Source organism: Branchiostoma floridae, chromosome 12 (assembly GCF_000003815.2).
Source record: "Branchiostoma floridae strain S238N-H82 chromosome 12, Bfl_VNyyK, whole genome shotgun sequence".
Classification (NCBI taxonomy): Eukaryota; Metazoa; Chordata; class Leptocardii; order Amphioxiformes; family Branchiostomatidae; genus Branchiostoma; species Branchiostoma floridae.
The window spans coordinates 15,909,667-15,930,497 of NC_049990.1; the positions used below are offsets into that span (position 1 = coordinate 15,909,667).

Genomic DNA, 20,831 nt, shown 5'->3' on the forward strand with positions numbered 1-20,831 from the left:
TTTCATCATGTTCTGTTTGTATAATATATAATCTCATCTAAAATGGTCTACTCTGGAGAAATTCCTTATGAACTACAAAACTAGTCACTCACCAAACTAGATATACTGATAAATCCCAAGTCTACATACAAGTGCATGTGAACAATTCCTGACAAATTCAAATTTTGTCTTACAGCTGATTTCATTAAGGGGGTTACAGGTATTTCACTGATGCTGTGGTAAGTTGGCATTGAGGCTGTGGTCCAGAGATTTGACAAAGCGTTCACAGAATTTCATACAATTTCAAAAATCTTTTTATGCCTTGCGTGTTTTGTTGTCTTTTTAGTCATAATTGACGTTTTGCATGAAGTCAAGAGTAACACAAAAGCAGTGATGCCACCAACAATAGTCCAGTAGGATACCCCCTTAAGCACAGTATTTATATATTCACCCACCAACCTTATATCACCACTGGGAGCGAATTTCAAAGAGCTCTGCAGGTGTACATAAATAAGATATAGGATAAAAAATAAGAACATATAAAACCAAGGTGCAAAGTATAATTTGACAACGTTTCAACTCTTTTTCTAGAATTATTAGACTAAGTGTTGTTACAGATGGTAGGTTGTAAACTTCAGGCTTTTCCTACTGCTGATTCAAAGTGTCTCTTCCCACTCAAGTACAGCATGGACTCTGGAAAAAAGCAAACAATCTGAATTAGTTCTGTATCATTCTGTATCAATGTATCGTAAATGCAGAGATGTTTGTGGTTGTTTCTTGTTTGTGGTTTTTGTGGTGATCGTTTCACTGCTAAATCAAAACCATCACAATTGCAATGTGCCTGAGAAGGCTTGACTAAAGTTAGGTCACAAATGGGGCAAAAATGTCTTGATTATATTTTCTTTGATGTGAATTTAGCCAACAGAGGATGATGGAAACTACTTGCTGCCCAATGTGCCTCACGGCACAGGAGGACCTAAGGTCTTAGGTCTAAGGTAAGAATTTAGCCAAGCACGCTGGGATCCACTACTCTTCTAGATACATGTGTTGGGTTCTTTTACGTGCAGAGGTTTGAGGCTTGAGAATTGCGAGGAGCTTACAATAGGCGGGGCTAAATCGCAAGGGTCTGGAGCGAGCTGCCATTCGGCGCCACTCAGGTGACCTCGATACAACTGTCGCAAGTGTCTGGAGTGAGCTGCCATTCGGTGCCACTCAGACAGTAATTACCCCAGGTGCGGCCAAGGTACTGTACGTTTTGAACCACTCACACCGCACCATCGCACGTGTGGCGGGTTCTTTAACATGCCTGGGGTATGGCTCTCCACAGACACGGGACCTCCATTCAACATCCTATCCGAGAGATATGAAGTACACATTTTCCCCTGAGTAGAGTTAGAAAAGGCGTGTAAAGTGCCTTTCCCAAGGGCACAAGATCAGTGACACGCAGCCAGATTTGAAATCGAGACCTCTCGGTCAGTGGCAAACACGCTGCCACTGTGCCACGCGATCTCCCATAGCGATCACACAACCGCTTGCAAAGCCTGGTTATATCATGGATCAAATTCTGTGCCACCATCTGCACACATACTAACCTGCATATGTCTTGGGTAGGACTTTTGGGAAAGGCAGTGGGCTACTGAAGGTGAAATGGAAGATGTTGGTGGTCTCGTGTTCACCAGTCTTGGGGTCAACAACCTCTGCATGAACTCTGACCTGCAGGTACTGATCTCTGGTGTAGACCACCTGATGATCAAAATCAAGAACAGTATATCAGCATACATGTCAAAGGTAAAGCAATGCCCTTTCACATAGCTATAGTAGTGCAATGTAGCTGCACTATGAGGGGTCTTTCCTGCTATGTGTGGATCAAATACTGTAAATGCATTTAAGTTCGCAGGGATTTAATTTCGCGGTACTGGGGAAAATGACTTTTCGCGGTGGATCTAATTTCGTGGTAACACCATAGACTGCAGTCTAATACCATGATAGAAAAATATTTGCAGTGGTTTTAAGTTCGCGGTGAAGTGGTCACCGTGAAAACCGCGAACATTAATCCACCGCGAACATTTCTGCATTTACAGTAAATCTGTCCGGATATACAGCTTGTACTGTTCAGTACAAATACGGTGTGTACACAATAAGACTGTCCACAAGGTATGCAAAATAAATAAACAAACAAACAAACAGAAATACCTCAGACGACATGAAGAGCAGCGAGCCGACCTCCACAGGTCCACGGAACATGATGTCATCAACGGCTTCGATGAACGGCCGAGATTTGCTGCGGACAAAAAAAAACAATAACCATGAAACAGGCCATATTTTGAAAACATCAAGGACTCCAAGGTTATAACCTCCTTGGAAACATTTAGAAAAGTTATTGCATACATGAAATCTAGCAATCTAGATTGACAGCAATCTAGGAAAGGCGATCTTTAATACATAATTAGTATAAATTCCTACATTTATACATATAAATGATTCCAACTTTGAAAGTAATCTGTAACAAGAATCAGGGAATTATTAAGGTAACAATGTTTTGAATGCACTAGTAGATGCAGCTCCTAGCAGATTACAAACGAACTGCAGCTCAGGTAACACCATGCTGTAAATCCATTTAATATCGCTATCATCATTTTAGTGGTTGGTGGAAAGGGAGTAGTTCAAATTGTGGGAACAGGCCAGCCTCAGCACAGTGACCATATAACTGTGATGAGGAAATTTTAGAGGTCGATAAAGCCCCCTTCACACGAGAGCATGAATGAGCCGGAATGCCGTCGGAATAAAAATTATTTTCTAATCCTGGCAATTCTTGGCAATTCGTACTGTATTCTACACATTCTTACTGCATTCCAGATATTCGTCCCCGTTCTTCTGGCTGGCTCGAAAGTTTTTTGACATGTCAAAAACTGTCGAGGCGCATTCGAAGCGGAGAAATATCGAATTCATAGTGGATTCTAAGTGTATTCTAACTATTCTAACTGCAGTTTGACCGCATTCTGCGGCATTCCAACATTATTCGAAACATTCTTATCTCATTCGATGGAGAATTGAAACGGCAAGCCAACTCGAATCCTGCTAGAATGCGGCCGAAAGAATATCTCGAATGCAGTGAGAATGTCTAGAATACACTACGAATTCACAGGAATAGGAAGGGATTTTCATTCTGATGGCATTCTGGCTCATTTCTTCTCGTGTGTAGGGGATTTAAGGCCCATTTGGAATACCCACTCGGAATGGCACCAAATGTGGCACAAATTTCGCAAACACTTCATTCCGGCTGGATCTGCTTGATTCCTGCTGATTCGATTTCAGTGTGAAGGCCCTATAAGTGACTGCTAAAGTCACTAAAATGAGGTTACCATCATGAAGAATTGCCGTATAATAATTTCGTGCTATCTCACCAATACAGACAAGCGTTGGACCAGCCCAGCTCAAAGGCCTGTCTCATCAGGAACCCACCAAACATCTTACTGTACAGGTTTCTGTTCTAGAAAAAAGAAAAATGTATACATTTTTGAGAACACATCAACAATTCATAAAGATGTTTGAAATGCTTAGAACAACAAAAAATGTGGTAGTACTACAATATCTTATGGCTCTCAACAATAAACTTGCGCATGTATAATGTAAGTGTATGAAGAAAATTTTACATGGCCAAGAAGGTTTTAATTTTCTCCAATAAAGTACAGTTCTTAAAATTTTCAAAATTCAAAAGATGCTGCAAGTTGTTGCCAAAGTTGTGAACTATTTGAGGTTATTGCACTGATAAATGGGAAAAGATGCTACAATTCTAGGAAGAATATGATTGTGTTTGTATACAAAATTCCTTCTATTCCAAGCCAATCTGTAACTTGCAGTAGGCAATTGACAAGTTTGTAGAGAGAATGCCAGTGGGGAAAAGTAGCATTTTCACAAACTTAAACAAGGACAATTATTTTAGATAATCTTGATTGATGCAAAATTACTCTGGAAAAGAGAAGAGAATGTCATAAATCTGAAGATATCCTGTTCAGGCTGTGTTCAAGATTGGTGGAGAAGAGGGTGCATACTTTATTTGAGTTTTCCATTTTCCATTTTACTTTGTTTGAGACTTGCCCCTTGATTGGGATGCGTACTTTATTCAAGAAAATATGGTACCATATAGAAATGTAATAGAGAAAGCGTCCCTACTTCTGGATGACAGATGATGATGTTCTTTAGTATCGTTTCGTCCAGCCAACGACTGTTGTCTGGCTTGACACGGTCGCGAAAACTCACAGACCTGAAAAGACATCAACAGAAATAATCCTAAAGAAATTGTCTTCAGTCTAAATTGTCTTACAACCTTTCCTATTGGACATCTGAAATTGTCTTCAGTCATAGTTAGAGTATAAAAGACCTGTTTCTTCCAGATCTCTTCAGTGTCACTGACGAAGGATAGTGGATTCTATCCGAAACGTCTGACCGTTTCAAAACCATATCCAGTTGCTTGAGTAACTATTTTTGGCGTAGAAATAATTCCTTGACTGTAAGATTAACAAGAAAGCAAAGTCAAAAGTCTGTACTTGGTACACATCATTTTATGAGTAATCACATTCAACTTTTTCTACCAATCCTCTGTTTTCATGAGTCTCTCTTGCTAAAATTTGCTTGCTAATGTGAGAGAATAAGACAAATTTGCTGTGGCCTAGAGTGGCAATCAGAGCTTATTCTTTTATGGTTGCCATATGATATATCCCAATTTTGGACATCTCAAAGGCTCTACAATAATGTGATTTTGTTTTCTGTATAACAATAGATGTCTGGCGTTGAAATAAGTTAGCCGGGAAAAAAAGCTTGAAGGTAAAGAGTATTGCATGGTGAGGTTCAAAAAGGCATTCATTGTCTTTCTGAGCGGATCATGCAAATCTTTCTACAATTAAGAACATTCCTGAGTTGCAGCAACCACATAATAGTAGTTGCAAGCCAGCACTGGAGGGTCTGACTTACTTCTGATTGAGTGTGCTGAGGAATATGTCGTGGATGTACTGTCGCTCCTCAGCAGTTGGGGGCTGCCTGAAGAGGGACTGTAATGTCTGCTCCTTTCTCTGTATCTTATGACCTGTGAGCAATAAAAAAATTACACTGTTTGACTTGCTACCAAGAAACGGTTTATAAAAGGTGATCTACATTCAGTTTAGCTTCTTGGAAATATCTAATCTTTCGCTTGTTGTGACAGAGAAAACAGATGCCATGCACAGTATTTACAGGTTCATTGTACAAGGTGAAATTTCCACAGTGACAAGTACAACAAGCCGCCAGACAAAGGACTTTACAACAACATCGCTCAACCTCTGGAAGGGGAAAACCTGATTGGCGCAAATCCACAAAAGCCAACAACAATAATGACCAGTGTTCCATAATCACATGAAGAAAGGGTGTTTTCTGAAGGGAAATATTACATTTCTTAATAAAAACTGCAACTGTGTAAAAACAACTTGCATCATGTCCTGCATACTAGCAGATGGATTGCCAAACTTTGATATGACATCTGCTAGTATGGTAAACTATATACAAATGCAGCAAATGGATTGTGAGTTATAGCTGTGAACGTACACACATGACCGACTACAATATGAACAATGAACCCTGTGTATTAAAGCATCCTATCCTAAGGCCCCGTTCATGATGCAAAAAATGAAACGGTTCTATCAGTTCGGCCTGGAAATCTGTTTAGGAGCATTCATGATGACAAAACTTATCCGTTTCAGCTGGCCTTACCGATAGAACCGTTTCAATTTTTGCATCATGAACGGGGCCAAAGGAATGCAACACTTTCCAGTAGCGTGCTTGTCAGGCGACCAACACAGACAATGTATTATGCAAGCTACAATGTATTACTGTTTGTCAGTTTATTTGTATTAAGAATGGTGAATCCCTTACTTTCTCCCAGCTGGAAAAGCGCCTTGTCGTCCTCAGTTTCAGGCACCACCGGGTGGACAAATGCGGAACTGCAGGGGGAAAACAGTTGTTGTTGTTATTCACCTTGTGGTGCCAAGTGGCACATACCTCAGCAAGCTTCCATGCTGTTTCTGTAGCAGGGTATATTTTTACAGAGAGGGCTTGCCAGCCTTTCGCCTTTCTCATTCTAGAGGCACCTCCTTAAATATGGGACCCCTATTTTACGTCCCTTTCAAGAGACGGGGGCAGCTCCAACCAAAATACCCTTGTCCCATGTCCATTACATGCATGTTACAAATCTTAAAATTTTAAAATTTTAGAAAACACTCATTGTTAATTTGACCATTTGTTCACAGAGTTAGTTTTTTATTCCGTCCCCGTCATCGGAATTTTAAGAATTCCATGTCCTAAAGATCAGATATTTTTAGATAGACAGGGTGAATTTTTTCCTTGGCCCAAGAAGCAAATTCCCATCCCAGCATGGAATAACGAATCCTAGAGGCAGCCTTAGGACTACCATTAGGCTCACCCCTAAGGCATCGCCAAGAAACATAATGTGGCAAAATGGCCACTATACTGTACTGCAAATGCATTTAAGTTTGCGGTAGCAGGAAAATGCAGTGTTTGCGGTGGTTTTGAGTTTGCGGTAGCACCATAGACTGAAGTCACATACTATAATTGAAAAATGTTTGTGGTGGTTTTAAGTTTAAGTGGTGAAGTGGCCACCACGAAAACCTCGAACATAAAACTAATGCGAACATTTCTGCATTTACAGTAACTTTCCTACCTGTTCCAGCTGCATGGTGACCTCCATGGAAGTTTTCCCCGTCCAGGTGACGTTACCTGTCATCCTGATGTCACAGTCAGGGTGGATGAACTGCTCGTGCATCACTAAAGTAGAGGATCAACAGAGAAACTACCATTCATATTTGTGTGAGAAGACAAAGAGATTCTGTAGCTGTAATACTAATAGTTTGTATACAAGGCTACCCTCATAGGCTCTGTCATAACAAACTACATTGTACAAGCGATAAACGCTTTTAGTACAATGCTGAACTTTCTTCCAACACAAATGTGTAATTACATGGATCAATTGCTGATATCACGTATCCACCAGATAACTCTCGCAGGTTTATGTCCGCATTGGATCTTGATTAATCCTGAAGAAGGCAACAATGGTCGTTGAAAATTTGATTGTTGTACGCCTCAGTGTTCAAAGAAAGTTTAGCATTTTGTTATTTCTACCAACATAGAGGAGCTTCCATGATAACTACTGCTCCTTTTATTCTTACTCAGAAACATTCATACATATGGTGACCAGCCCCTCCAGCTGTCCTGCCACTTGCTACATATTGTAATTGGACATCACTGGTTGTCTACTACACCTCCAATAACCATGGTAGCAGCCGTCAAGTCCAGGTCGCATCATTGGCCTCATTTCTTTGGAGAAGAAAAAGAAAGAAGAAGAACAAATGCAGCAAGAACAATACGTTTCCCTTCTGTAAAGATAACGTTAAAAAACTCTGACCTATCCTGTCCACCAGCGCAGTGACGATGGATAGTGGTGACTTCTCCCCCTCCCCCTTGTTGTGTTGGTAACTGATCCACACCGCAAAGGTGTCCAGGTCTTCCAGGATGCGACCAAATCTGTACAACAAATAGGGAAAAAACAACTTCAGTACAGGAGTGGACCTTTAAAATGCTGTTAGATACAAACTGTCCTAATTTGAGATGCAGAAATGTTTGCGGTGGTTTTATGTTCGTGTTTTTTTTTCAATAATCAATTCACCGTGAACTCAAAATCACCATGAAAATTTTCTGTTCTGTCTTCTCCCTGCATACCGCCTTGTCAAAGCCCTACATGTACATTTTGTACGTACTGTACATTGTTATGTGTTTGAGACACCTGTTCAACTTACTGTTACTTAATTAAACACAGACCTGATCTTAGAACATTCAATACATAGTTAGCATGGAGTGCTACATAAATCCAGAGGGTAAATACGGTTAGATCAGTGACAGTTGATCACATTAACAATACCTAAAGCAACTGTTCTGTTTGTCTGTCTGTAGCACCCTTGCTCAGTCGCTAGTGGGTGATTTCTGACTGTCTGTCTGTAAAGGCTCTAGCTAGGGTTCCCGTTACTGTACAATACGTGACTATAGTGCTATTGCAAACTCAAAACCACCACAAACACTCCATTTTGTCCCTACCTCAAAATGAAATCCTCAGGAACGTAAATATATTTACAGTACATCAGGGCTCTAGCCAGCGTCCGTTTTTCCGTCAATTGACGGAAATTTGCTGCATGTGACAGAAAAATTTTAAAACCAATCCGTCAACCTTGACGAACAAAAATCCTTGGTGGAAGCTACAGGCTGCTTGGGGACGCCGTCCACGGCCATAAAAGCCACACACTGTTTGTTATGATTGCTGACAATGTGTGTCGGTGTCCTTTCGCATACATTAATCTCATTAAAAACCTGTTTTCCAAGGTCTCAGTTCAGTCTCTCTAAGTTAGTCTAACTCATGGAATAGTGTTTTTGCGACAATGGGAATTGGCTGGCTAGAGCCCTGCAGTACATCATGAACCAGTTGACAAAGTTCTGGATCCTTTCTTACCTGATGCCCTTAAAGAAGTTGATGTACTTCTCGCGGAGGGGCTCGTTGGTGGCCAGAGGGATGACCACCTGCTGCCGGGACTCAGCTGACCGCCGCGGGGTCAGCTCGTCCTGACTGCTGGGCAGTTGGGTGGCCAGCTTAGACCGGTCCTCCGCTTCAACACTGGACGGTCAATTTAACGTTTCTTTAAAAACGATTCAGTCTCTACAACTGGATTTGATATGAAGATTACTTCATGACTTTTCAAGAGACATCCATCATTCTTTAGTACCATTAGAATAGATGGCGGACCATTGAATATACCACTGTGTGATTGAACGTTGCTAGCTGCTACGGCATGTGGCACGTTGGATACACCAGATCCCTTGATTTTGGAAGTTAAGCAACGTGCAGTCCGGACAGTTCTTGGATGGGAGACCAACCTAGGAATACCGGATGCTGTAGCCTCATGAAGCATTCCACGAAATTGTCTTCCGTGAGGGACATAAAACAGGGGTCCCGTGCTTGAGGAGGTGCCTCGACCACGTTAATCAGCATCATTACTCAACACAATGGGTACCTCAAGGAGGTAAACCTCCTTGGGTACCTACTGGCTGCAAATACACCTGATGTATTTTATTATATTAAATGTTGTTTATTTGGATGTCTAACATTCATGAACGGGTCAATATTATATCAGTTTCTTTACCAACAAAAGCATACATAAAACCATATCGTCAGGCTGTTTAGAACAGCCATACCAACATACTGCCTGTTGACATTTGCTTCACTCTCTCAGTAACTTATTAGATGGTCGGCATCATGTCATATCTAACACCTTGGAACAGGTCATTAACCTTTAACAGTTTGCATATCACACAAACAAAATTACTTGCACATTATGTAACATCCAAGATATAATATTGATAAACAGTCCTAATTTCTTACCTCCAAAACTTCTGAGCTCCGACAAGGTCCTGAAGTCTTGACCGCACTTCCTGGATGGATGGCAAGGTGGCGCTGCTCTCATGTCGGACAAGGACAAATCTGCTTTGCACACCAGCCTGGCGGAAGAGGGAGAGCAATCTGGAATACAACAAAAATCAAAGTTATGTATTTCTGTATTTATTTGCAATAATATGGATAGAAAATGCAGGAATGTACTGTAGGTAAAGCAGGTGAAAAGTGATGTTACCAAAAAAAGCTTTTACTTGGGGTAAGGATGTCAAATAGCCTCCTTGCTTTGGGCAAGGAGGTTGGCTAACGTCACCACGTACAAATATTCTAGTACCTTTCTTCTTGACAGGTGTATAAATTACTATAATTTATAGTATAAATTATGTTATTTACGTGTAACGTAGTCACTGAAAACTACTGTAGAGGCCTAGGTTGGATTTTCAAACAGGCAACCAGCCAGGGGCCAGATTCTCCACTCCGTTTCCTCTATCTGCTTTCTCTGTTCATCTACACATGACGTATTTTTTGTAACCAATACCGATTACTAGTATTCGCAGCTGATTGGAATTCCACACGACCCCTCCCCCTCAAACTCATAGCATGTTTTCTGGCGATCAAAAACCCGTAAAATATCGAAGCTAGCTTACAAAATGATCTCCATGTATTGCAATTTATGCATGATCAATCCGGTTTATTTTGCGGAAGGAATAAGGACAATATTCAAGAAAAATTTGGAGAAAAACAAACCAAACCCACCTTCTGGACGCCATCTTGAATGACCTGCAGTGACCCCTACACCGCAACAAACGCAAAGCTGCTTTCGTAGCAAAACAGAACACACAACATCAATAAATCAAATAAACATAGCTAAAACAAAATTAAAACAATTTGATAATTTATTAAAATCTCGTGATTATCTTTAATATGGCCAGAAAGTCAGTTTTATACCAATACTACTGTAATGTATTTTGATGCGGTGCCAATTGGCAAAGTTGTTCACTCTGCACTTTTCAACACTCGTGGTCACGCCTACGTGCTCTATAACACGTTGTAAGGTAGTTCGTGTTTGTGTGTTACCTTCGACAAGAAGGTTATATTTTCCGTATCGTTTTAAGTGTGTATGTGTGTTTTTGGATGAACAGCATAACTCTAGAATGCCTGAATGGGTTGTACTGTGGCCCAGTGTGGGTAGGATAACGAAACCTTGAAATGATTACATTGTGGGCCCCCTGGAAGCTTGTTGCGGTACTGCAACAGAACTTCCAGTTTTGATATCTCGAGCTCTGGACAGGCTGTTGTCGTGATTTGTGAGTGGTAGGGCCAGAGAGTAATTAGTAATGTAGGTTTATGCCCCCTACCAGCTTTTTTTTGGAACTGCAGGAGCCATTTTAATTTTTAAAATTTGAAAAAGAATAATTTAAGATTTTTCTTTCTATACACTAAAGCTTGAAGCAGCCATGTCAGACTTCCGGATCAGAGACCTCCAACCAGAGGACTGTAGGGAGCTGGTCAACATGATCAAGGTATTATTTATTAGTATTAATAATATTCATTTACAAATTTGCAGTGGATTTACAATGTATTTCACAGTAGGCCTGGGAAAAAGTATTTTGTGGTGATTTGCAAATACAATAGAGACATATTCTAAGTAATACAGTAGGAACATTTATACTTTTTGTGGCGTCGCATAGTCTAAAGGTAGAGTGTTTGGCTCAAAGCCAAGAGGTCCTGGGTTTGACTTTGAGTCCCCTGATATGCTCTGACGTTATGCCCTTGGGAAAGTCACTTAATACAAATTTCAGGCTTTAATCAGGTGGAATTGAGTATTAGATAGATTCAGTTGTATGTGATATGTTGTCATATTGAACATGATCTGTTAGAGGTAACTGTTCTGTCCATCTGTAGAGTTGCTAGTGGGTAGTTTCCAAGTGACTTTCCCTAAATCCGCCTGTGCTAAAATTTCTGTAGCAGTATCGGGGTATATTGTGACTATAGTGCCTACTCAAAAACACCACAAACGGAAACACTTCATTTTCCCTTACCACAAAATAAAATCCCCCCAAACTGAAATACAATTACAGTACTAGTACCGGTAATAAACTTTCTTGTGCCTAATTCAGGAGTTGGCAGAGTTCGAAGGACTTCCAGAGCAAGTCAAGATCACAGAAGAGAGTGAGTAGGAAACAACATTTTAAAATAGGACAAAAATGAAACTGACAAGTGGCTTCCTTTGTAAAACTAAAACTTTGTTGTGAAAATAAAGAGCATTTTCTGATTTCAACTAATGAACATTGATTGTCTTTTTTTCAGCATTAAGGAGAGATGGGTTTGGTGACCGCCCTTTTTACCACTGTTTGATTGCTGAGGTTCGTAATAAAGACAGTCAAGGTATGGCATATTGGACAAAATGTTGGATTTAGAATGACCGTTATATGTATAATTTGAATCATGTATACAAAATGCGTCTTGATTTATTTGATCCATTCAAGATGGACCCCTTAGATTTTTGAAGAATGTGATGGGTTCTTTAACATGCTCGTGGTGTAGCTCTCCTCAACTACAGCTCCTACATTCAATGTCCTATCCAAGTTACGTCTCTAACTTTATTTATTTATTTATTTATTCATCTCAAAACATGTGGGTAGCCCCTTCAACTTGTTTGAAGTTGATTTCCAAGGGGGCCCACTACATAAATAACAAAAACGAAACGTGTTACATTCAGTAAGACAACCAGAGGACAACAAACAATATATACAAATAAACCGAAGCGTCTTTACCAAGAACAGTTGTCAAGGTCAACTAAAAACGTCAACGGTGGAGGTCAGAGGTCCATGTGCAGAGGAGTGTGTCTTAGGGCAGCTTTAAACTGCCGTAAAGTTGGTGCATATCTAATGTCTGCCGAAAGGGTATTGTAATATGTTGCTCCTCTGTATGCAAATGTGCGGTGGCCAGCTGTGTTTGTGTAATTGGGTTTATGAAGCAAAGAGGCTTGTCTGGTGTTATGGCTGTGTAACAGGTAGTTGTGTACAAAGGTGGTATCCAAGTATGTCGGGACAAGCCCGTTAATACATTTAAAGACCATCACACACATGTGTTCCTTTCTCCGCTGCGTAAGATACTTCCAGTTGAGTCTGCTGTGTAGGTCTTGGACACTGGATCGTCGCTTCATTTGTAGGATGACCCTGGCAGCTCGATTTTGAAGAACCTGAAGTTGTCGCTGCTTGGTGATGTTACAATTTTCCCAAACAATGTCGCAATACTCAAGTAGTGGTAGAATCATGCATCTGTATAACATACTTGCAATGTTGACAGTGAGACATGATCTTAAGCGTCTTAGCAAACCTATTCTCTGTGATACCTTGGAACATACCATGTCAATGTGTTCGTTCCATGAGATATTGCAGTCAAGGAGAACACCTAGGTATTTGAATTGGTACACTTGTTCAACTGTTTCCTGATCAATTCGGAGTCTAAGTGGAGGTACTGCTCTTAGCTTCCCACTACTACCGAATAGAATCCACTTAGTCTTAGCGACATTCAGTGTAAGACGATTTGAATGTAGCCATGTGGCAAGGTTTGCTAGTTCAGAGTTTAAGGTGTTCTCTATGACTCTAGCGTCCTTGCTGGAACAGAAAATAGCAGTATCATCTGCATACAGACATACTTTACATACAGTAGAGACTGATGAAGGTAAGTCGTTTATGTACAGAATGAACAGTAGGGGGCCCAGAATAGAGCCCTGGGGTACCCCTAATGTAACTGGTAGGAATCTAACTGTAGTTAGGTACTCATTTTTAGCTGAGTGAAGCAAGAAAAGTCATGTTAAATGCTTTCCCCAAGGGCACAATGTTAACAGGGCATGTCAGGGGATTCAAACCTAGGACCCCTGGGGTCCGGGCTAAACACCCTACTAGTAGCTACTGACAGGAAAGAAGAAAATATTTGAAGGATTTGTTATTAGAAGAATTAAATCACTGTTATCAACCTGTTTTTTTTTATCATTATTATTTTTTCTTTACTAGATGGGCCCTGGTTGACAGTGGGCTATGCTATGTACTTCTACAGTTATGGTACCTGGGTAGGACGGATGATCTACTTAGAAGACCTGTACATCAAACCACAGTATAGAGGTGAGTGCACCCCCTTCTGTGCTTCATAATGAAAGCTTTATAAATTTTTGAAATACATAAAATGCTGTATCTAACATTCTAACGTCTTCACAGACTATTACTAGACTAAGTATATACTCTAAACTCAATGATATATTCATAATATCCCTGTTTGTTGCTCTACATGTATGTATGTATGTATGTTAAATTGTTTGTATGTATGTATAGCTGAAGAAGACCTTATCAAAGTACCTTAAAGTTTAAAAAGATTACTTTATTAGTATCTTCATGCTAATTGTAGTGGTTTCATTGCTATCTTTTGTTTATATCCTGCATGAGAGCATATGTGTATATGTCCTTTTTATGTTGAGTGTTGACTATAGTGTTGTAACAAAAATTTTTAAAAACACAGCGAACACACCCTTTTCTCCTTACTGCAAAATCAAATCCCCACAAACTAAAATGTATTAACTGTATCATAGTTTGCAATTTGAGAGAGACATTTCTAGATTTGAGTTTCAGAGTATCAGGACTTACATTGCCTGTTTCCCCTTCTGTTGCAGGCAAAGGTATAGGGACTTCCATGATGACAAAAGTTGCTCAGGTTTGGTTAATTCAACATTTTCTCAAATTTCTGATACATTATACTATCATACTATTCAATGAACATAGATGCTTGTACAAAATATATACCTTTTCAAAATCATACTTCCAGTTCCAATTCCTGCCGCAATTTGCGAAAACATTATCTTAAGAAACAAATATTGCTTATCAGTTGTGCTCTTCTTCTTGTCCTTTTCTCTCCAAGCAGAAGTTTGGCTATGGCTGTTTTTTTACGTGTTTTTAGTCATTTTTTGGTGTCGTCTTTTCTTCTTGTCCGTCATCATTTGTTAGTTGTAGTATTAGCAGTAGACGTCTTCTTTAGTTATATTTCTTCAACCACCCTAATAGAGTACAAGTAATTTTAAAACTTTAATATTTTCCTTCTGACAGATTGGAGTAGAGAATGAATGTCAGCGGATGCAGTGGGTGGTTCTAAACTGGAACCAGGGGGCGATCGACTTCTACAAGAAACACGACAGCATTGACCTAACCAGCGACGAGAAGTGGCATCTGTTTCGTATGGAGCGGGAAGAGCTGCGAAAATTCGCGACGCTCCACGATCAAACTGTCGTTAAAGGCTGTTAACAAATGTAATGTTATAGTGAAAAGGTTTAAACTTTGTTCCAACACAATAAGAAGACTCACCATAAATTTTCAGTGGAGAACTCCGACCTTCGTCAGATAGATGACTCACTGTTCTGATGTTCCGGAAGTCGTCGGATGACGTCAGGCAACAGCGAATCATAAATGGCGGGAAGGCAAAACCTGCCACCGTCACGTTTCAGGGAGGTTTGATGCGCCCTAGTGTAAATGGCCTCCTTGACACCCCTGACAAATGTAATGTTATAATTATCAAGGAAGCTCATATGTGTTGTGAGTAATCATAGTACAATGCTGAACTTCCTGGCACGTTTGAGCAATTGCTGACGACACGTATCCGCAAGATCACGTGTTAATAAGATCACCTTTACATAATTCTTGCGAGTTTTCGTTCTGAAGTGATTGGTCATCAGCATGGATCCAAAATAAGGCGACTGTGGTCGTTAAAAATTTGATCCGTGTGTACTTTTGCGTTGGAAGAAAGTTTAACATTGCACTATAATATTATAATTGTGCAGGAAGATTTTAATTGTAGATAAAAATGTAACCGTTACCTAGTTAGGCTCTTTTAGGCCACATCAATTATGGTATTGGTTCTTGGAAAATGCCCATTCTTATGAGAAAAAAAAAAGATTCACCACACCTTCCATTCAGTCAATTTTTACCCTTAAATTACTATGAAACCATTCAACAACTTTCCAGTATAGTTATTGTCCTCAGTGTCTTTATAAGATTCTAACAATGTGGGTACATTAATGATTGCAGTAAGATTTTTCATACATGTAATGTACAAAGAAAATGTACTCTTGATAACTTTCAACAAACAGGTGCAGGTACTGTACAGTGGTAGTGTTTGATAGCTTGTTTTTCAATGTAAGTCCATAACTTTATCCAAGACTTTTGCAAATGTTAAATTTTTGCTCAATGTATTTTTCTGAACAAAATGTAAGAACCCAATTATGATACAATAAACATTTCAGTCTGTTTTTTACCCAGGTCACCCAGGAATCTCATATTAAAGATGTGGTAAAGCGGGTATCAAAATCATTGGAGAGAAAAAAATTATATATACACATGTTATACTACCTCAATGTAGACATTGTTCTTTTTTTAAATTTTGGATTCAGAAATTAAAATAGTCATCGTAGTTTATCTTATTCCTCTGAAAATAAATACATGTACTGGTCATTGTTTTTCTATGCTTGAATTTAATCTACTTATTCAAATATGTGGCATGGTTCTCCTTTTTCTGTGGGTATATTTATTTTTGAATTTGGTAGAGATATTGATTATTGTTAAATATGCAAGGTGAAATGATAAAAAATGGAAAAGGTTTGTCTTGAGATAATATTAGGACATCTAAATGAAATAAAAGAAACTTTTGAAATTTTTGGTCTGTTAATTTCTATTTCTTTGTATGAGAATGTAACGTTATGTGGACACAAATGCATTTTAGATGAATTAATAATCTTAAGATTTACTCGTCTACATATATTTGGTCGAAATACCATTACGGTAGTCACAATATGAAAGTTTATAGAGTAAAACACTGATAGTTCAAAGGTGTAATACCACATATGTGCACAAGGAGGCGCTTCAAGTGGATTTTCCAAGTTGTCTCCTGTAGAAACAGTCGCCTACTTGACATAAACATTTTACACATGACATCTATTAATATTTACTTGATATCCTTTGTCGTCTTTCTCTTGTTTTCTTTTGGTCGCCAAAGAGGGGTTGTTCCTGATTCTTCAGTACTAGTTGAAGTAGGGAACACAAAACGAGGTCCTCCCTTTTGAACTCTTCAGTGTACGTATAGGTCGTACAAAGGGGCCCTCTCTTTGAGTTACAAACGTTACCTCAATTGACCTTTATTCGTTGTGTACCTAAATTCGTTACTTTCAAAAAATGAGTAGATCTATCTGGAGATTAGAAGATTTTAGGCAGTGTTCTGAAAGTTGAGTCTCTGAACTTTGCAATTCTATGCGCATTATTGGTGTTGCATTTCGTCAAGCTTTTAATAGTTTTATCAAAAGCTCCTTGATTTCGTATACCCCTCAATCAAGGAGGTTTGCCTTCTATGACTTTTATAGTATCCGTTTTCTGATTTTTTTCTTCAATTTACGTGATATATTTGCTCATTTTGCAGCTGCTTTGTACGATTTGAGGTATGGTCGAAAACTTAAACGGACGAAAATTCATGCGCGCGTCCGAATACTGCAGCAATCGAATCAACATGGGCCTTATTAGCTTTCTCAGTGAAGAGAAAGAAGGAAAGTCTTTTTAAGGAGGTAGAAAAGATTACCAGATTAAGACAGAGGCGCCACCGCACCCAACATCCTCTGTGAAGACTTGTTTGCGTCCTTTGTGAAGCACATGTAATAAGCGTTTACTTGCAAAACAAAAACAACGGTCCATACAACCGCAGAAAGAAAACAACCTTGGTTCCTCACGGATTCAAAGAGGCGCCGCCAGGTTTGAGAACAATAGCCGGTATTGTTCTCACCTGCTGAGGGCTTTCACTGTGCTGTTTGTGCTCAGGTCTTGTACTAGGGGTGGTCAATAAGTTTGTGGCCTTACTCATAATCTCAAATTACGGAACATAATTATATACGAGGTCTTTTACGATCTATATCCACAAACTTCAAATTGTTGCGGTCATTATTTTTCAGTCGACGTCCTTTTGAAAATCAGCTCGTAAACTAAGTGGTGAGAAAACCAAGGGTAAAAGTTCAGTGATCAGAGGTGTGTGGGTCCTCGTGTTCTTTGCGAAGGCTTTATCAAAATGTATGAATCCCTTCGTATTTCGACTAGAAAGAAGCGGATTTTTCTTCTTTTTTTTTACATTCAGCAGAACAAGTTGACCCGCACACATCAGGTCTCAGCTAAATTGACAGTTGTTTAAACTTTCTCTCTCTCATCTAACGTCACTGGGTGTCGCATGTAACGTTAATGATCACAATAACTTAACTTAACTTCATAAAAGGCTTTGAACTCCATTAAATACGCGCCCAAACGTGAGTGCCTATTATGTCTGGGTGAGGACGCGGACTTTATCACCCCTCCTGTATCAAATTATCGTATACAGTAAAGTTTCGGACGTCTTTGCCATCGTTCTTGTACTATTCTACTCTCCAGGCAAATTAAAGGTTGTCTCTCTTTTTGGCGTTTTTGTCGGGGTTTCATCTAACACTAGTTCACCTTTATCCGCAGGGTAACATATACTCGTTGTTAAAAAAAACAACAGGACATTTAAGGATATCAATTGCAATATTTTCAAGATATTGCAGTTACGATGTATTTTCAAAATATTGCACTCCGTTGACTCCATACTCCTAAGTACCTTTTCTTAGACAACGGGTATACGTTGCATTACGGATAAAAGGTATGATAAACTAGCGTTAGAAACAGGATACCTGACGCCACGTCAACAATCAACAACTTGAAAACGTGTGCAAATGTGTATAAAACGTCGAATAGAAACAGACCTCGAGGACTTCATTTGCCCAAGGAGACTGAAGAGCTCTTAACCTCCTTGACTGGTTACATGAACGCAAAGCACTCAAGGCGAAACCTTTGATATACGAACGCCGACCTTGAATATATTACAATTCATCAACACAGTCCGCACCTGTCGTCTGAACAAAACGTACGTTCATTGCTCTTTCATCTTCAGAAAAAAGCAAATAGGTTATACTTATAGTAAAAAAATCACGAAGCTTCGCCTCAATAGAAGACCACACTGCACAATGAAAGAACCGCATTGTTTAAAGATGTCACCACAATCTACCCAAACTTTTCCCACATTCATTGACAAACAGAAAGCCCCTTTTCAGTTAGAATCACATACATGCATAATCACAGAACCCACTAGTTATAGAAAACTGACGTTTGGCTTTTCGTGTCCCAAGCTCGGTCTCCGAAAAAGACGTCAACCCCAACTTATCTACTACAAAATGTAGTAGATATACTAGTCAACATTGTACGTCGATGAAGGTTAGATATACAGGTAATGAGATACGCCTGATAGCAATTTGTCAGGCAACTTGATATGACTTTGAACGGTTTCCAAAACCATATCCAGTTGCATGAGTATAGGCGTATAGTCAACATTAGTACTTGTTTAGTCTTTTGTTGCAATAATGTCAGTCCAGTGTCATCTGAGTATCTCCTATGTTTCAACTATGTACTTGCAATAACCAACCCTCGGGCATGAACTTACAAAATAGATATCCTTTAGAGTTTGTTTGATAAAGTGAGACTGTGTTAGCTTTGAATATGTTTTAAAATCCCTAATTCTATGGCATTGTCACAGCACTTTGATATTATTATATGTCAATCTTATTCAGAAGAAGCAATGGGGACGCAGGACCGATCAACGTATTAAAAAGAGTAGCCCATTCCAAGTCACCGCGCCGGTTTTTATTTGTTGCATTTTGTTTTATAACGCTTTGAAACATTCTTCATTTCGCCATTCCTCCATAAAATCTTGACAAGCGAAAGAAAGAGGGACAATTAATAAAAGAGGGAGAGAGAATGCGCTAACGTCACGTGGGAAAACGTACGAACGAACTAATGAATAGTATTGACATGCGGTACATTTCACTTTCAGCTAGAGGCTGAATTACGCACAAATTTATGCACAATATCTTGCAAGACACAAGCACGGGATAATACATCGCGGGGCATACATTAAATAAACATCAATTTGACAATGAATAGATCTAAGCCTTTAGATTTTCGTGCAATATAGAAATAGACTTAACCTAACTTTGTAAATACAACGATTGATTTTTTAATTTAAAAAAAAATGGCCAAAAAAAACCACACCCAATCGGCCATGCAAAACAGCAGCTTTAAATTGAATTTAAATGATAAAAGAAAAGTACAACGTTGGTTTCTGAAGTGTAATGCTTAAAATTATATATAAGAAGATCAAGAAAACTTTGAATTAAGATCTGATGGAAAATACAGAAATGTACTTGAAAAGCAACTACGGATGGGCTTTCAAGATCAACATCTTTTCTCCATAAAATTACTTTGTTGTCAAAATATTGCTCACCTATGGTGTCAATGACCCTAAATTGTTACTCATAAAACAGCAGAAAGACAACACTACGGAAACTATCGATTATCCCGACAGGAAGTGATTAAAGATTAACTCCACCTACACCATCCCGAACCGGAAGTGCTCAGTGTCCGCCCTCTCACAATACGCTTCCGGGATGGCGCGTCATAGCCTCGTATACTTCCATATTTGGGCATAGTGGGCGGGGCCTCAGCCTGTCCCGTGGTGGGACACTACCATATATGGGTAAATCCTTCATTGTTTATATTTAGGGCAATGGCTCAATGGCCAAGTTTCGGGACCCCATGGGAACTTACTCTGTGGGTTTCCTAGCCAACGACCGTACAAACAGCCCACCCAAGAAAGGCTGTGAACTTTTACAAGATGAGAAACTACGTCATGATGTTTTATAAAAAACAGTGATAACACATAGCGATAGTTTATGTTGACAACTGTTGATTTATTTACTGTTTGGTTCGAATTAAATGGTTTACAAGTATTATGCATGTAAAGGCATTTGTGTCAACCTCAAATTCCCACAGCATATGCAAATGAAGGATTCCATCCGGCACATAGGTGCTCTATTGTGACGCTTTCTTTCCACCGAAACAAAAACCGTGGTACACAATTCCCTAATCGTATCCCATAACAAAACAACCATTGTTTTCTCGGCTGAAATCGACCTCTCCCAATCCTCACGGCTCTCGAACCAAGGGTTTATTTACATAGTGACGTCAGAAGGGGCGTCCCATCAGAGTAACCTGAGGCAGCTCACTGGCCCATGGGCGTCAAAATATCCATCCGCAAAACTGCGCAAAATAATTACTTTTATAATCAAATGTAAAGACATGAGGAGAAAGTGTTTTCAAAATATTAAAAAAAAAGTTATGAATCATTCATTGTTGTGATTTTACTTTCAATTTTTGGTCTGAGCCTTACATACTTTGCACAATATGATTGCAAGAAAAAAGTGATTAAAAATTGGAAACACCAC

At 39.4% G+C, this 20,831-nt stretch overlaps 2 protein-coding genes across 5 annotated transcripts; one reads left to right on the top strand and one right to left on the bottom strand.

Moving 5' to 3' along the window:
* Positions 1 to 363: 363 nt before the first annotated feature.
* Positions 364 to 10,284, bottom strand: LOC118427053 (acyl-coenzyme A thioesterase 9, mitochondrial-like). The gene is made up of 12 exons (XM_035836691.1): positions 10,217 to 10,284; positions 9,452 to 9,589; positions 8,525 to 8,686; positions 7,430 to 7,548; positions 6,689 to 6,792; positions 5,884 to 5,977; positions 4,951 to 5,062; positions 4,153 to 4,243; positions 3,384 to 3,469; positions 2,173 to 2,260; positions 1,572 to 1,722; positions 364 to 672 (listed from the first exon to the last, which is right to left on the bottom strand). Exons 1-12 carry the CDS (start codon positions 10,228 to 10,230, stop codon positions 614 to 616), a joined length of 1,218 nt encoding a protein of 405 aa, XP_035692584.1. The 5' UTR covers positions 10,231 to 10,284; the 3' UTR covers positions 364 to 613.
* A 94-nt stretch (positions 10,285 to 10,378) lies between these two features.
* LOC118427500 (diamine acetyltransferase 2-like) lies at positions 10,379 to 15,557 on the top strand. 4 transcript variants are annotated; one of them, XM_035837330.1, is made up of 7 exons: positions 10,380 to 10,515; positions 10,906 to 10,983; positions 11,581 to 11,632; positions 11,771 to 11,848; positions 13,483 to 13,590; positions 14,133 to 14,173; positions 14,563 to 15,557. In XM_035837330.1, the coding sequence occupies exons 1-7, from the start codon at positions 10,432 to 10,434 to the stop codon at positions 14,755 to 14,757; spliced, it is 636 nt and encodes a 211-aa protein (XP_035693223.1). In that variant the 5' UTR covers positions 10,380 to 10,431; the 3' UTR covers positions 14,758 to 15,557. The 4 variants fall into 4 exon arrangements, with proteins under 4 accessions (XP_035693224.1, XP_035693223.1, XP_035693225.1 ...); XM_035837332.1 differs by having other exon boundaries at positions 10,451 to 10,510; XM_035837333.1 differs by lacking the exon at positions 10,380 to 10,515 and adding an exon at positions 10,531 to 10,550.
* Positions 15,558 to 20,831: the final 5,274 nt, after the last annotated feature.

Bases quoted from the DNA above. Each gene is read 5' to 3' on its own strand.
- LOC118427053 (XM_035836691.1), bottom strand. The intron at 5,063-5,883 runs GTAAGGGATTCA...TATTGCTCACAG, and splicing joins GCTTTTCCAGCTGGGAGAAA to GTCATAAGATACAGAGAAAG. The intron at 1,723-2,172 runs GTATTTCTGTTT...TTTGATCATCAG, and splicing joins TGCTCTTCATGTCGTCTGAG to GTGGTCTACACCAGAGATCA.
- LOC118427500 (XM_035837330.1), top strand. From the start codon at position 10,432: ATGCGGTGCCAATTGGCAAAGTTGTTCACTCTGCACTTTTCAACACTC. The intron at 11,633-11,770 runs GTGAGTAGGAAA...TCTTTTTTTCAG, and splicing joins AGTCAAGATCACAGAAGAGA to CATTAAGGAGAGATGGGTTT. The intron at 14,174-14,562 runs GTTTGGTTAATT...TCCTTCTGACAG, and splicing joins TGATGACAAAAGTTGCTCAG to ATTGGAGTAGAGAATGAATG.